The sequence below is a fragment of the Panthera uncia genome, chromosome E3 (genome assembly GCF_023721935.1).
Source record: "Panthera uncia isolate 11264 chromosome E3, Puncia_PCG_1.0, whole genome shotgun sequence".
NCBI classification, from domain to species: domain Eukaryota; kingdom Metazoa; phylum Chordata; class Mammalia; order Carnivora; family Felidae; genus Panthera; species Panthera uncia.
In genome coordinates this window covers 17,447,924-17,460,296 of record NC_064815.1, presented here as the reverse complement: position 1 = coordinate 17,460,296, position 12,373 = coordinate 17,447,924, and the positions used below count along the sequence as shown (strand labels likewise).

The 12,373-nt window shown below is 51.1% G+C and overlaps 1 protein-coding gene across 4 annotated transcripts in view; it reads right to left on the bottom strand.

The window, feature by feature from the left end:
* Positions 1 to 12,373, bottom strand: part of ITGAL (integrin subunit alpha L) — a 42,831-nt gene that overhangs the window by 8,665 nt on the left and 21,793 nt on the right. For 3 of the 4 annotated variants that reach the window (XM_049638640.1, XM_049638638.1, XM_049638641.1), the window contains 10 exons: positions 11,272 to 11,432; positions 11,015 to 11,166; positions 9,366 to 9,455; positions 6,058 to 6,114; positions 5,891 to 5,964; positions 5,409 to 5,550; positions 2,968 to 3,078; positions 2,566 to 2,645; positions 2,362 to 2,448; positions 743 to 818 (listed from right to left, as the gene is read on the bottom strand). In XM_049638640.1, coding sequence (XP_049494597.1) covers positions 743 to 818; positions 2,362 to 2,448; positions 2,566 to 2,645; positions 2,968 to 3,078; positions 5,409 to 5,550; positions 5,891 to 5,964; positions 6,058 to 6,114; positions 9,366 to 9,455; positions 11,015 to 11,166; positions 11,272 to 11,432 — 1,030 coding nt within the window. The remainder of the gene's footprint in view (positions 1 to 742; positions 819 to 2,361; positions 2,449 to 2,565; positions 2,646 to 2,967; positions 3,079 to 5,408; positions 5,551 to 5,890; positions 5,965 to 6,057; positions 6,115 to 9,365; positions 9,456 to 11,014; positions 11,167 to 11,271; positions 11,433 to 12,373) is intronic. The other variant, XM_049638639.1, reaches the window with a different exon arrangement.

Genomic DNA, 12,373 nt, shown 5'->3' with positions numbered 1-12,373 from the left:
CCTCAGTTTCCTCCCCAGAAAAACAAGAATGCTCTTGGCTTGGTCAATGCCTACTCCTCCTTAGAGTCCTTGAGCTTTAGACTCAGCGGCTGGCCTCCCTCTTCTTTGTTACCACAACAAAGATGTTATCACGGCCCCAAGCATATGGCGTGAGAAGTGACACATCGTTAACTTAGAGGTTAAACACGTGGATTTGGGTGTTCAAACATGTGCTTGAATCCGACCTTTCCTCCTTATGAGCTGTGTAACCTGGCAAGTTACTGGACCTCTCTGTGCTGTGGATTTCTCATCTGTAAAATGCGAGTGGCAACGCCTCTACCTCACGGGTTGGTGGAAGATCACAGGGGGGTCGCACATATAAAGCATCAGGCCCAGAACTTGGGTTGGGTGAGCGGTCAGGGGCTCCGATTTACTTATGGCTGCCCCAGCACCTAGCAAAGTATCTAAACTAGAACAGTGGCTCATTAAACGGGGGAATGAAAAACTAGGTCCTCTCTCAGAGCGCTTCTCCCAAGCGCTGTGATCCCACAGACCATCCGTCCGGGTGGTGGCGGAAAGGAGCTGCTGAGTGTGTCGCTACCGGAAGCGTGTGAGGCTCTACCGGAAGGATCACGGGATGAGGTGGAGGGCGCTGGGTTTGCTGAGGATGGGGCCGTGTCCCGCTGGTCTCTGCAGCCTCGGTCCCCAGGACGGGGCTGACAAATGTGTGGCCCAGAAGGGCCTTTTCACACGGGGCTCCTACCTCGTAGATGTGTTTGGCATGGCGGATCTTGGGACCCTTGGGGGTGAAGTTGACATACAGTGTGGAGTTTTCCTGGCTGTGGAGAGAGAAGAGCAGAAGTAGAAAGTGGAGATGTCGACAGCCCCGTTTCCAGAAGAGCAGGGGCCCCGGGCCAGGGGAAGCCTCTGCGCTGCCAGGCCCTGGGATAGCGCTCTCATAGGCATGACCCCCCGTGACCCTTCCAGCGTTCTGCTGTTTCCCTTGGGAAGGTAAGGCTGGTGGGAGGGGTCAGTCTGTTGCCCCACGTCCTGCGGCAGCGGACGGGGCCGGAACCCAGGTGGATGTGCCTTTGGAGCTGCATTCTCCCTGCTCCATGGGGTTCCCCGCCCCCCTTGAGGGTCTCCACTGTCCTCTGGGTTCTTCATCTCCTGCATAACAGCACAGCCTCTGGCTTCCTCTCCACCCCATCCTTCCAGGGACCTTCTTACGTCACTGTCTGATCCTGCCACCCACCTACTCAGAATCTGCCACTGGCTCCCTGCTGCCCACGAGGGTCGGGTCCAAAGCCTCCCATGTCCAGGCCTGCCCACTTCCCAGCCTGCCTGCTCACCAGGCCCCACGCATACCTGCCATCCCCTGAGCCTGCACACTCCCTACTCCTCAAATCCACCCCACTGCTTGCTGCTTCCTTTGCCTGGGCTCTTCTTCCTGCTGGACCATCCTTCCTCCTCCTTGGCCCTTATCTGATCCCCTCATTCTCCAGACTCCAGTTCAAGCCCCTACTTCCTCCACGAACCCTTCCATCTCTCCTCAACCCACATCATCTTTCCTGGCTCTAATTTCACACGACACTTCAGACAATATCATTGTGTTTGGCATTTATGTTCAAAGCACCAGAGACGTTGGCTCGGTCACTGTCCCTGTCCTTCTCACTGAGCCAACCTGAGAAAGTTCCTCTGCTTTTCTGGCTTCGTCCTCTTTTCCGTAAATGAGAAAATCCAACTAGTGATGCCCATGGGTCACTCCTGTTATATATAACCTCCTGAGACTCACTGATTCTGTGTGTGTATGAGCTTGGCCTCTCCTACCAGACTAGGAGTTCTCTGTGGGCAAGAGCCACTGTGAACACCTTGTCCTAATCTCTTCCAGCATGTCTGACCCCCCAGGACGGGAGGGCATCCAGCACAGGGTTTTGGAGTTGGACAGACCCAAGTTCAGAGGGTTCATCAGTGCTTCCTAGCTGTACACCTCTGGATGAGCTCCTCCCTTCTCTGATGATCCTGTTTGTTCATCAGTAAAGTGGAGAGAGGCGTGGCTGCCTCATGACACGTTGAAAGTGTTGAAAGCTTGGGGGGGCGGTGGAGGGAGCCCCAGCTGCACAGTGCAGCCGGCACAGCATCTGACATAAGGTCAGCACTCGCTGTGCCTTTTCTCCCATCAGTAAACCGCTGATCTGACTCAGAACTCTTAAAGGGCCTCCACTCTTGTGGGTGTTGAAAACCGTCAGGGTTGTGGCTGGAATCAGTTCTAATTACTCCTGGCGGGGGGGGGGGGGGGCCCTAGAGAAGGAGGGGGCTTTGAGGGAGGCCCTGGGAGGCTGAGGCGGGGAGGACAGCGCTGGCCGGCTGCTCAGGACTTACTCCTTGGTGAGGATGTTGATGGGGTACAGGACTGGGATGCTGGTGGTGGCAGAGTTGTCCTCCAAGAGGTCTGAGTCCTCATTGTCACTGTGTTGGGGCGAGGCAGAGGGCAGTGTTAGGAAAAGGGCTTGGCCAGGGCCAGGCGGCAGTCTGAGAGCGAGCGGGGCAGGTACGCTGGCGGGGGTCCGGCGGGGGCCTGCTCACCAGTTCACACTGGCGTGCAGCTCGACAAAGTCCCCCCAGGAGCTGTTCAGCAGCTTGTGGAACATCACCTGGATGGCAACCTGGCAGGGGAGGAGAGGGGAATGAAGCACCTCATGGCCCCCACGCCCAACTGCTGTAATAATAGAGACCACTGTTACCCCTGAAAATGGTGCTTTATCCCCATTGCACAGATGAGGATACAAAGTTCCAAACGGTTAAGTCACGTGTGCAAGGTCATTCGTAACCCAACCCCAGGTTTGTCTGATTCCAAAGTCCAGGCTGTTGTTCCCGTTGGGGTCGGACCTGGGGTGAGTCCGTCTTTACCATCACCTGCACCCTTCCCTCCCCACATGAGCTCACAGCCCCTTGGTGGCTTGGTTCTTGGGGGCCTGAAGCACTCACCAAGGTGCCCGCTTTAAAGATCGGAGAGCTCACGTTGCAAGAGAGGGTCCTGGTCAGAAGCTTGGATTCTTGAGGAAGCTCCTCGCAGCTCACAGGTATCTGGCTGTGGGGCTGCATGTGAGAAAAGAAAGAACAAACTGAGTGGGCCAGGCCACCAACCCTTAGTGGGCCACCAACACTCTGGGGCCACGGTCCCTGGTAGGGACCCCAGCGGTGTCCCTACCAGGGCACATTCTCAGAGAGGTGGGGCCAAAGTTTAGTTCAAAGATGTTCACTGCACCAGTATTTATAATCATGAAAAACTAGAAGTGATCAAATAGTTCAAAGAGATAGGAATGGTTCCGTGTGTTGCACAATCACAGGAGAGGATACAGTGAGATTGTTAAAACGCTACTACATCCACACAGTCAGCAACCATTTTTATTTATTTTTTAAATGTTTATTTATTTTGAGAGAGAGAGAGAGAGCGAGGAAGGGGCAGAGAGAGAGGCAGAGAGAATCTCCACATTGGCAGCACAGAGTCCGACACGGGGCTCCAACTCACGAACCATGGGATCACGACCCAAGTGGAAATCGAGAGTCAGACACTTAACCAACTGAGCCCCCCAGGTGCCCCGTCGGCAACCTTTTTAAAAATGAGCTTGCTCCTGGGCTAAGCAGTATAAAACCAGTCATCTTCATCATCTGTGAGGACAGATTTCAGCCTCAGATAGGAAATGGAATTAGACAGGGAAATAGAGACTTGGGGAAGTTCAGTGACTTCCCCAAGTCCCACCACAGGGCAGAAATCTAGAAGAAATCTGAACACAGGTCTGTCTGACTCCAGATCTCAAGTTCTTAATCACTCTACTAGATGACCCTTCCGGAAGCATTTAATGTGTCTGTATAAAGAATAATTCAAATGTCCAACAGATGACCGGATAAACAAAATATGGTCTATCCATACAATGGAATATTGTTCAGTCTTAAAAAGAAAGGAAATTCACCCATGTTTTCACATGGGTGAAACTCACAAGCACTATGCTAAGCGAAAGAGACAGACACAAAAGGACAACACCATATGATTCCACTTCCGTGAAAAATGAGAACAGGCAAATTCATAGAAATGGAAAGTAGATTAAAGGTTACCAGGGACAGGGAGTGGGAAGGGGGAATTATTGCTTAACAGGTCTACAGCTTCTGTTTGAGATGATAAAAAAGTTCTGCAAATAGATGATGGTTGCACAACATTGTGAATGTACCTAATGCCACTGACTCGTATGCTTAGAAAGGCTTAAGATGGTACATTTTCTATTACATATATTTTACCACAGTAATTTTTTTTAAACATGGAGGAAAAATAACCATATGGAAAACAAAATGCCAATTAGTTAAAACAAATATAGAGTGAATAAATATACAATGTAATTTGTATGTACGTGTATAGATACACAGAAGAATAAACATCGAAATATTAAAAGTAGTAAGTGCTGAGTTATAGGAGAATAGGTGATTATTTTCTCTAAACTGCTGTGTGGTTTCCAACCTTCTGTGGTGATCATGTATTATTTCTATGATAATAATTTAAAAAATAAAATTGTGCTTAAAACAAGTTAAAAAAAATTTTAAGTTTATTTATTTATTTTGAGACAGACAGAGACAGTGCGAGTGGGGGAGGGGCAGAGAAAACGGGAGAGAGAGAATCCCAAGCAGGCTCCAAGCTGCCAGCACAGAGTGCGTCACGGGGTTTGAACTCACGAACCTGTGAGGTCATGCCCTGAGCCAAAACCAAGAGTCAGGCGCTTAACCACTGAGCCACCCAGATGCCCCTAAAACAACTTTTAAATACAGGCCAAGAGGTGCCTGGGTGGCTCAGTCGGTTAAGTTCCTGACTCTTGGTTGCAGCTGAGGTCATGACATCATGGTTCATAAGATCGAGCCCCGCGTCAGGCTCTGTGCTGACAGTGTGGAACCTGCTTGGGATTCCCTCTCTCCCTCTCTCTGCCACTCCCCCGCTGTATTCTCTCTCTTAAAATAAATACATAAACATTAAAATAAAATAAAATAAAATAAAATAAAATAAAATAAAAATAAAACGATCCAGGCCATCCTGCAAAAACACTTTGGTCACCTTTAGGAGGGAGGGACTTTGAGTTTACTGTATCTATGCACACCTTCTTGGTCACCAGACCCACGAGCCTGTGTCACAGTCTCCATTCCATGTGACCCCCTCACTAACCCTGCGGGTGTCCCCAGCCTCACTGATGGTGTAATCTGAGGCCCACAGAGGGTGAACCTTGTGTCACAGGCACACAGCTGGAGGGTGGTCATCAGGCTGAAAAGTTGGATGTGTCCCTAAACTTTCTGCAGGCCAGCTTTGGCCTCTCTTTAGGCTGTCTTGTCTGCCCGCCCGAGGCTCCTTGAGGGGAGCAGAAGCTGCAGGGACCAGTGTGGGCGCTCACCTCGAGTATCTCTACTTTGCGGAAGGAGAGTCCCTGGGGGAAGCTCAGGTTGAGCTGGACCCAGTAGGCATCTTCTCTCAAGTTACTCAGCATCAACTCTACGGAGAGGCTGGCAGAGGGCGTCAGACGTAGGACTCTGGATCTGGGGGGCAAGACCAGAGAAAAGTTACAGGGGCCAAGGTGAAGGAAGCAGGGTCACAGGCAGGGGTTTTCAGAACGCAGGGATCTTCTAGGCTAGAAAAAACGAATACACAAAAACCAGCTCTTGTGCACAGGCTTTAAGTGGTGTGACCTTGTCTAATCCTGCCAGGAGTGCACAAGGCACGTGAATTTCTCAGAGAGGGGGCTAAGCCCCAGAGGACAGATCTAGTGAGTACAGATGGGGGTCTTCTGACTCAGAGCCCCCCATCCTTTCTGAGACACGAGCTGCCTCAGGAAAACACCAGGTGGAACAGGAGGGTCCGGGGGGTTGGAAGCCTCACCTTGCAGGGGAGAAGGACAGCTTCAGGTTCGCCTCACACTCCTTGTCCTCCCCACAGTTCTTCTCAAAAGGGATCTGAAAGGCCAAGAAGAAACACTAGGAGGCTCAGGCCCCAGACCCAGTGGGGAGGGACCCCGGCCTCTCCGGCTGCCCCTTGTCCCTGCTTACCTCCTTGGTCTCTGCATGCGGTAAGGGTCTCAGGATGGGCTGAATGTCTCGGCCCTGCTGAGCATGAGTGGTGGGAGGGCCGGGAGACAAGGCAGGTTAGTTGAGGCAGCAGAACTCTTGGAGGAGGGCTGGAAGCAGGGCTCAGGGCTTGGGGCTCAGCTGGGTTGGCTTGGCTGGCCCCTCTTAGGAGCCAACGCCTGCCCCAGGGGGACCTCACCCTTCTGACTCGGCTCAAGGCCACCCTGTGCAGCCCTCGGGCAGCAGCTCCTCGAGGAAAGCCGAGGCTCAGGGTGTCCGTTCTCCTGAACAGATCTTGGCCTTGACACAGCAGCTCCAAAGCTCCTCCCAGCCCATCTCCTTCCCTGGGCTCGCCTGCCTATGACTAGCTCTTACTGTGCTTCTCCTCTGCGAACCCCATCTCCCTGCTAAAAAGTTCCATCTCTTCTCAGATCAAGGCCAGTTTTCCCCAACGTTTCCAGGGCTTCTGCTCTGGGCCAGGCCCTGTTATGGGCACCGGGTATACACCAGAGGACAAAACAGACACACTGCACTGCTGTGCCCCCAGTCTGGTGGGAGAAATGACATGGCATCTTCAAGTGTTTGATGGGACAGATACAGGTATATTCAGAGCATGTAGAAGCGAATCCTACCCCCGACATGGGGATCGGGGAAGCTTCCTGAAGAAACAGATCTCAACTGAAATCTAAAGGATGGGCAGGAGAGAGCCAGACGAAGAGAATGGAGAGGGGCAAGAACGGACGGCCCCACACACAGGCACGAGGCAGGAGGTTGAGCCTGCGCACGTGACAAGAAGATGCTCAGACGAGCCGCTGTGCTGTGTGTCGGGGGCAGGAGATGGAAGCAGGGTCTAGGTTCCCCGGGCCTTGCAAGCCACGATCGAAAGTTGGGACTTTATCCTGAGGGTAATGGGGTCATAGAAGTGTTTATGAGTTATAAGCTGAATGCTTTAGAAAGACTCCAGCCTCCACTTGCAGGCCACCCGCCAAATAACCGCCAGACTCCTGAGTCCCGGCAGCCTCTGCTGACTGCTCCCACCCACGCTCAACACAGATTCCTGCTACCCACTAGACTGCAGCCAGTCCCCAAATGGGCATTCTGGGTCTCTGTCTTGCTCAGTCGTCCTTCTACCAGAAGCTAAGCCCACCTCCGCATTTCCCTTGAACGTACCACTGTGCCTTTCCTTATGCTGTTCCCTTTGCCTCTCCTCAATCCACCTACCCAAAAGGCTACTCATTCTGAAAGATCCAGAAACAATGACGCTCCCCCCAGGAAGCCTTACTTGTCAACTCTGGGCCCAGGTCTCTTTTTTACCCTGAGTTCCTACTCTACACAGCTTGGCTTAAAAAAAAAAAAAATTGGGGCGCCTGGGTGGTGCAGTTGGTTAAGCGTCAGGCTCTTGATCTCGGCTCGGGTCATGATCTCATAGTTCATGAGTTCAAGCCCCGCATCAACTCTGGGCTGATGGTGTGAAATCTGCTCGGCATTCTGTCTCTCCTTCTCTCTGCTTGTGCTCGAGTTCTCTCGCTTGCTCTCTCAAAATAAATAACTTAAAAAAAATTAGTGTCAACGGCAGAGACTGCTGGCTGTCTCCAGACATCCTTCCTCACTATCTGCCCTTCAAATAGAGCCTCCACTTTTTATCTGGTCCTATGGCCACCTGGACGGGAGACTCTGTTTCTCCGTCTCCCTTGCAGTTAGGTGTGGCCATATGACCAATTTCTGACCAATGAGATGTAAATGAAAGCATCATGTGGATTTCCAGGAACTAGTCTTTTTTTGTTTATTTATTTTGGAGAGAGAGAGAGAGAGAGAGAGAGAGAGAGCATGAGTGGGGGAGGAACAGAGAGAGAGAGGGAGACAAAGAATCTGAAATAGGCTCCAGGCTCCGAGCTGTCCGCACAGAGCCTGATGTGGGGCTCGAACCCACGAACCACGAGGTTATGACCTGAGTTGAAGTCAGACACTTAACCGACTGAGCCACCCAGGCGCCCCTCAGGAACTAGACTTAAAGGGAAGGGGTGTGCTCTTCTACCCTTTCTAGTGAGCCGTGCTCCCAACACCCACAAGCTCAGGCATCTTTACTGCCTGTGCTCACACTACGCCATCTTGCTGAATGCCCACCCCCCTTCTCTAGCTGGGGACGTTAAGGATCCCGTCTTGTGGGAAGACTTTCCTTATCCCCCAAACACGTGGCGTGAGATTGTACCGCCACCCTGTATCTAACTTTACCACAGCCTTATCACAGCATGTTGTAACTGTCTGTTGACTCGTCTGGCCTCCAGAGCAGATTGCGAACCCCTTCCGGGGAGGGACCATGTTTTGTCTACTCCAGTGGAGCTAGTGCCCCGAATAGGGCTTAGCACAGGCAGGTGCTCAAGCAACTTCCCTTAAGTGCATGATGAGCGTCTGGTGGGCGGGGGCTTTAATTTTGGTGAGCACGTCACCGTCCTCATCAGATCTCAGGAGAGTGAGCGCGCGTGGGGGAGCGCTCGGTGCATGCTGCCAAAAGCCACGAGAAAGAGTGCACTTAGCAGCCACTGCGCTCCAGCTCTGAAGAGGCCTCATAAGGTCGGGACTTCTTTTACAGATGGGGACACAGTCCCAGAGAGGGATGGAAACTGCTCGTATATGCTCATGCCAGGAAAAACCAATCCACATCCTCAGGCTCGGGGCCCAGGCTCTTTCCACCAGACCCTGCTGCCTTCAGACAGAAGCTAAACCACTGAGCGTCAAGGATTTAAGGAGATGGGATCTGGCTTTGGCCCCGGGTAGGGAGTATGCGGTCCGGCAGATGAGGGTAGATACTGTTTTCCTCTTCTTTGACACCATGACGACACCCCAATTTGGCTTTGAGGGAACTACCTGCTCTCAACTGGATATGCTCGGTGGGAAGGCGGATCAGGGCGCCCTGTCTTCCCACGAGTAAGGCTAGGCAGGGTGCCGTGTCCCCCCTCGAGTGTACACTTTGAGCAGCGCTAGGGGCCTGGTGAGGTGTAAAGCTGACGCTTGGCAGGGACCTGGAGCAGATTCACCGAAGGGGCCGTGCCCTGAAGAGTCCATCCATTATCCCTTCCCCTCAAGAGCCCCTGGCGCCTCCACCCTGGCTCCCTTTCTTCCCAGTCTTGAATGGCCAAATACAAGCTCCCATAGGTTCCCTTCCTGCTGAAGTCAGCTGTATTTGGTTTCTATTACTCAAAACCAAAGACTCCTCTATGATACAGTCTTGCTAAACTGAAATTCTCCTCTCCCCAGTTTCCTATCAATTCCCCTAGGTGATCTCTTCTTACCAGCCATTGGTCCCTTGGTGTCCCTTCTTCTTCCCGGAGAGAGAAATTTAGGGAGACGTTGATGGGAGAGATGAGGTCTTGAATGCACACCTGAGGGTGATGAGAATACCACCTGTGTTGTGAGTTTAACCTTCCAGTTAAATGCTCACCTTGCCCATACTTTACAAATGATGAGATTCTAGTATCTGGTGTTTATAATGTCTGGGGTCACTTCTCAGCACGAGTGTCACTCTCAGCCCCAATTCCCATGGCAGACATCACTAATCAACCACCCCACTTTCCCCACTGGGTCCTGATCAAAGCCCCTGAATCTCTGCCAGGCCGCTCTAGGCAGCCATTATTGAAGTTTGCACAAGAAAAGAATATTCTAGAATAACTAGAATATCCTAGTTCCTCAAGAACAGAGCTGGGGATTGGCCTTTTATGTTATTACTGGTCCCTCACAGTGGCACTTTGTAGGCACTCAAATCATCTTCACCTGAATTCCTACCAACCCGAAGATGTAGGCATTATTATTCCCACATTAGAGATGAGGAGAATGAGTTCAAAAGAGATGACCCAAGTTTCCTAAGGACTAGCACTAGGAAGTGAGCCCAAGTCCGTCCAATTCCCAAGCCTAAGGTCTTCCCATCATAACATACTGCTTCTTCTTTGGAAGATTTGTGTTGAAAATTTCCAAATCTTTGGGTGGGTGGGGGGTGCAAGGAAGCAGAAGAGAACTGAGTGGAGCTATGAACGAGCTGAGAAAGTGAGCTCAGAATTGTTGACACTGGGCGATGGGTATTTGGGGGTTCATTAAGCTATTTTTTTCCTGCTTTTATAGATTTGAAACTTCCCACAACAAAAAATTGAAAACATGGGGCGCCTGGGTGGCTCAGTCGGTTAGGCGTCCGACTTTGGCTCAGGTCATGATCTCGCGGTCTGTGAGTTCGGGCCCCGCGTCAGGCTCTGTGCTGACCACTCAGAGCCTGGAGCCTGTTTCAGATTCTGTGTCTCCATCTCTCTCTGACCCTCCCCCTGTTCATGCTCTGTCTCTCTCTGTCTCAAAAATAAATAAACATTAAAAAAAAAATTGAAAACAAATTTCAAAATCTTATACACCAATCCCACACTCAGTCTCTTATGAAATATTTAAAAGACTGGAAGAATTTACCACCATCCCTACTTCACACAGGACTGTTAGAAGCAAACAGAATTTGGGTATTATGGCAGTTGTTCAAATGATATTAAAAAAAAAAAAAACCTTTTTCTGCGATAAAACCTTTTTCTGTGATTTATTTAGCAATGACCATGTACCTGGGAAATAAGGATGCACACGTGACTGAATATTCTGCAGCTATTAAAATAATCATGAAAAGCCGGGAGCAGCATTGATATATGATGGGTGGAAAAAGGGGAAAAAATGGGAAGTATTTTACAATGGTAATTATGTTGAAAACACCAATGTACGTAGATTAAGGACTAGAGAAAATATGCGACGGTATTATCACCACTATTACACAGTAGAGGAAATGATAGTATAGAGAGATCCAAGAGACCTGTGACCCCATGGGACGTGACCGAGCTGTGCCTTGCACCCAGTGTCTCCTGTCACTGCAGTCAGTTCTGCCGCCCCCTCACTTCCCACAGCAGCTCTATGGCTCCCTTACCGGGAAGTGGAACCAGAACTTGATGCAGGACTCGTCTTGGGTGACCTCTGTGTTCCTGCTGAGTTCACGTCTACCTCCTGGGAACAGCCCCCGGCTTCTGGTCCGATGGCCATCCAGTTGCAGAGTGTAAGTGAGGGCGGCAACCAGGTGCCCTGGGCAGGGTGAAAAGGCAGGAGTTGGATGGTGGCAGATCCTGGGGCCATAAGTCTGCATCTGGGGTGGGCAGCTGCTCTGGGGAGCAGGAGAATGGCACTGACCTTGAAATTGGGGGGTAATAGGCTTAACCTGGAAACAGACTGTGATGTTAACTCCTTCTTTCTTCTTGTTACTGGCTGAATAGGAGCATTCCACTTCATGCACTGGGATCTCAGCCGGGGAGAAGGACATCAGAGTGAGGACATCTACTACAGGCCGGGAGCTGCAGGGCAGAAAACCACCAGCTCTCTCACTCTCGGCCTCAACTTCAGTCCCCAGTCAGACCTGGGACTCCAGCCACCAGAGTCCAGAGGACTCTCCTTCCTGAAAGCAGACCTCAACGTCCCTGTCTCCTTGAAATGGTACTAATAATTATAATTCACTAGGGCTTCCCGGTTTCTTCTAGCAACCTTCTGATCCGCTTTCCATACGGAAGGATGAGCTTTCAGAAAGAGAAAACATAGGCAGCTACTTCCACGCTTATAACCCTTCACTGATGCTACATGATATTCAGAATAAAATCCAAACTTGTTGCTATCCATGCCACACTGGCTGCCTCTCCACTCTTATTTCCTCCCACCCTCTCCCTTGGTTGACGTTCCCGCCAAGTTAAACGTTTGCCTGCCTTATGGCTTCAGCACATCCTGAGCTTTCTACCTAGAAAGCTCTCATCCCAGATTTCTGCAAGGCTGGATCCTTCTCATCTTTCAAGTCCCAGCTCAAATATCACCTCCTCAGAGAAGCCTTTCTTGGCCACCCGATCTAGAATAAGTCTCCCCTAGTCTTCTGTCTCACAGAACGCTGTTCACTTCCCCCATGGCACTTACCACAATTTGCAATCACCTACTTGTGTGTTTAATCTTGTATTATATATTTCCCCACCTACACAGTCTGTACCCAATGGCTGGTTCAGTATTAAGACACAGCAGGTACTAGGGTGCCTAGGCGGCTCAGTCGGTTGAGTGTCCGACCTCGGCTCAGCTCATGATCTTGTGGTTAGTGGGTTAGGGCCCCACATCGGGCTCATTGCTGTCAGCCTGTCAGCACAGAGCCCACTTTGGATCTCTGTCCCCCTCTCTCTGCCCCTCTCCCGCTTGCGCTCTCCCGGCCCTCCACAGCAGGTGCTCAGTAAATGTCTATTCACTATATGATGTTACATGATGC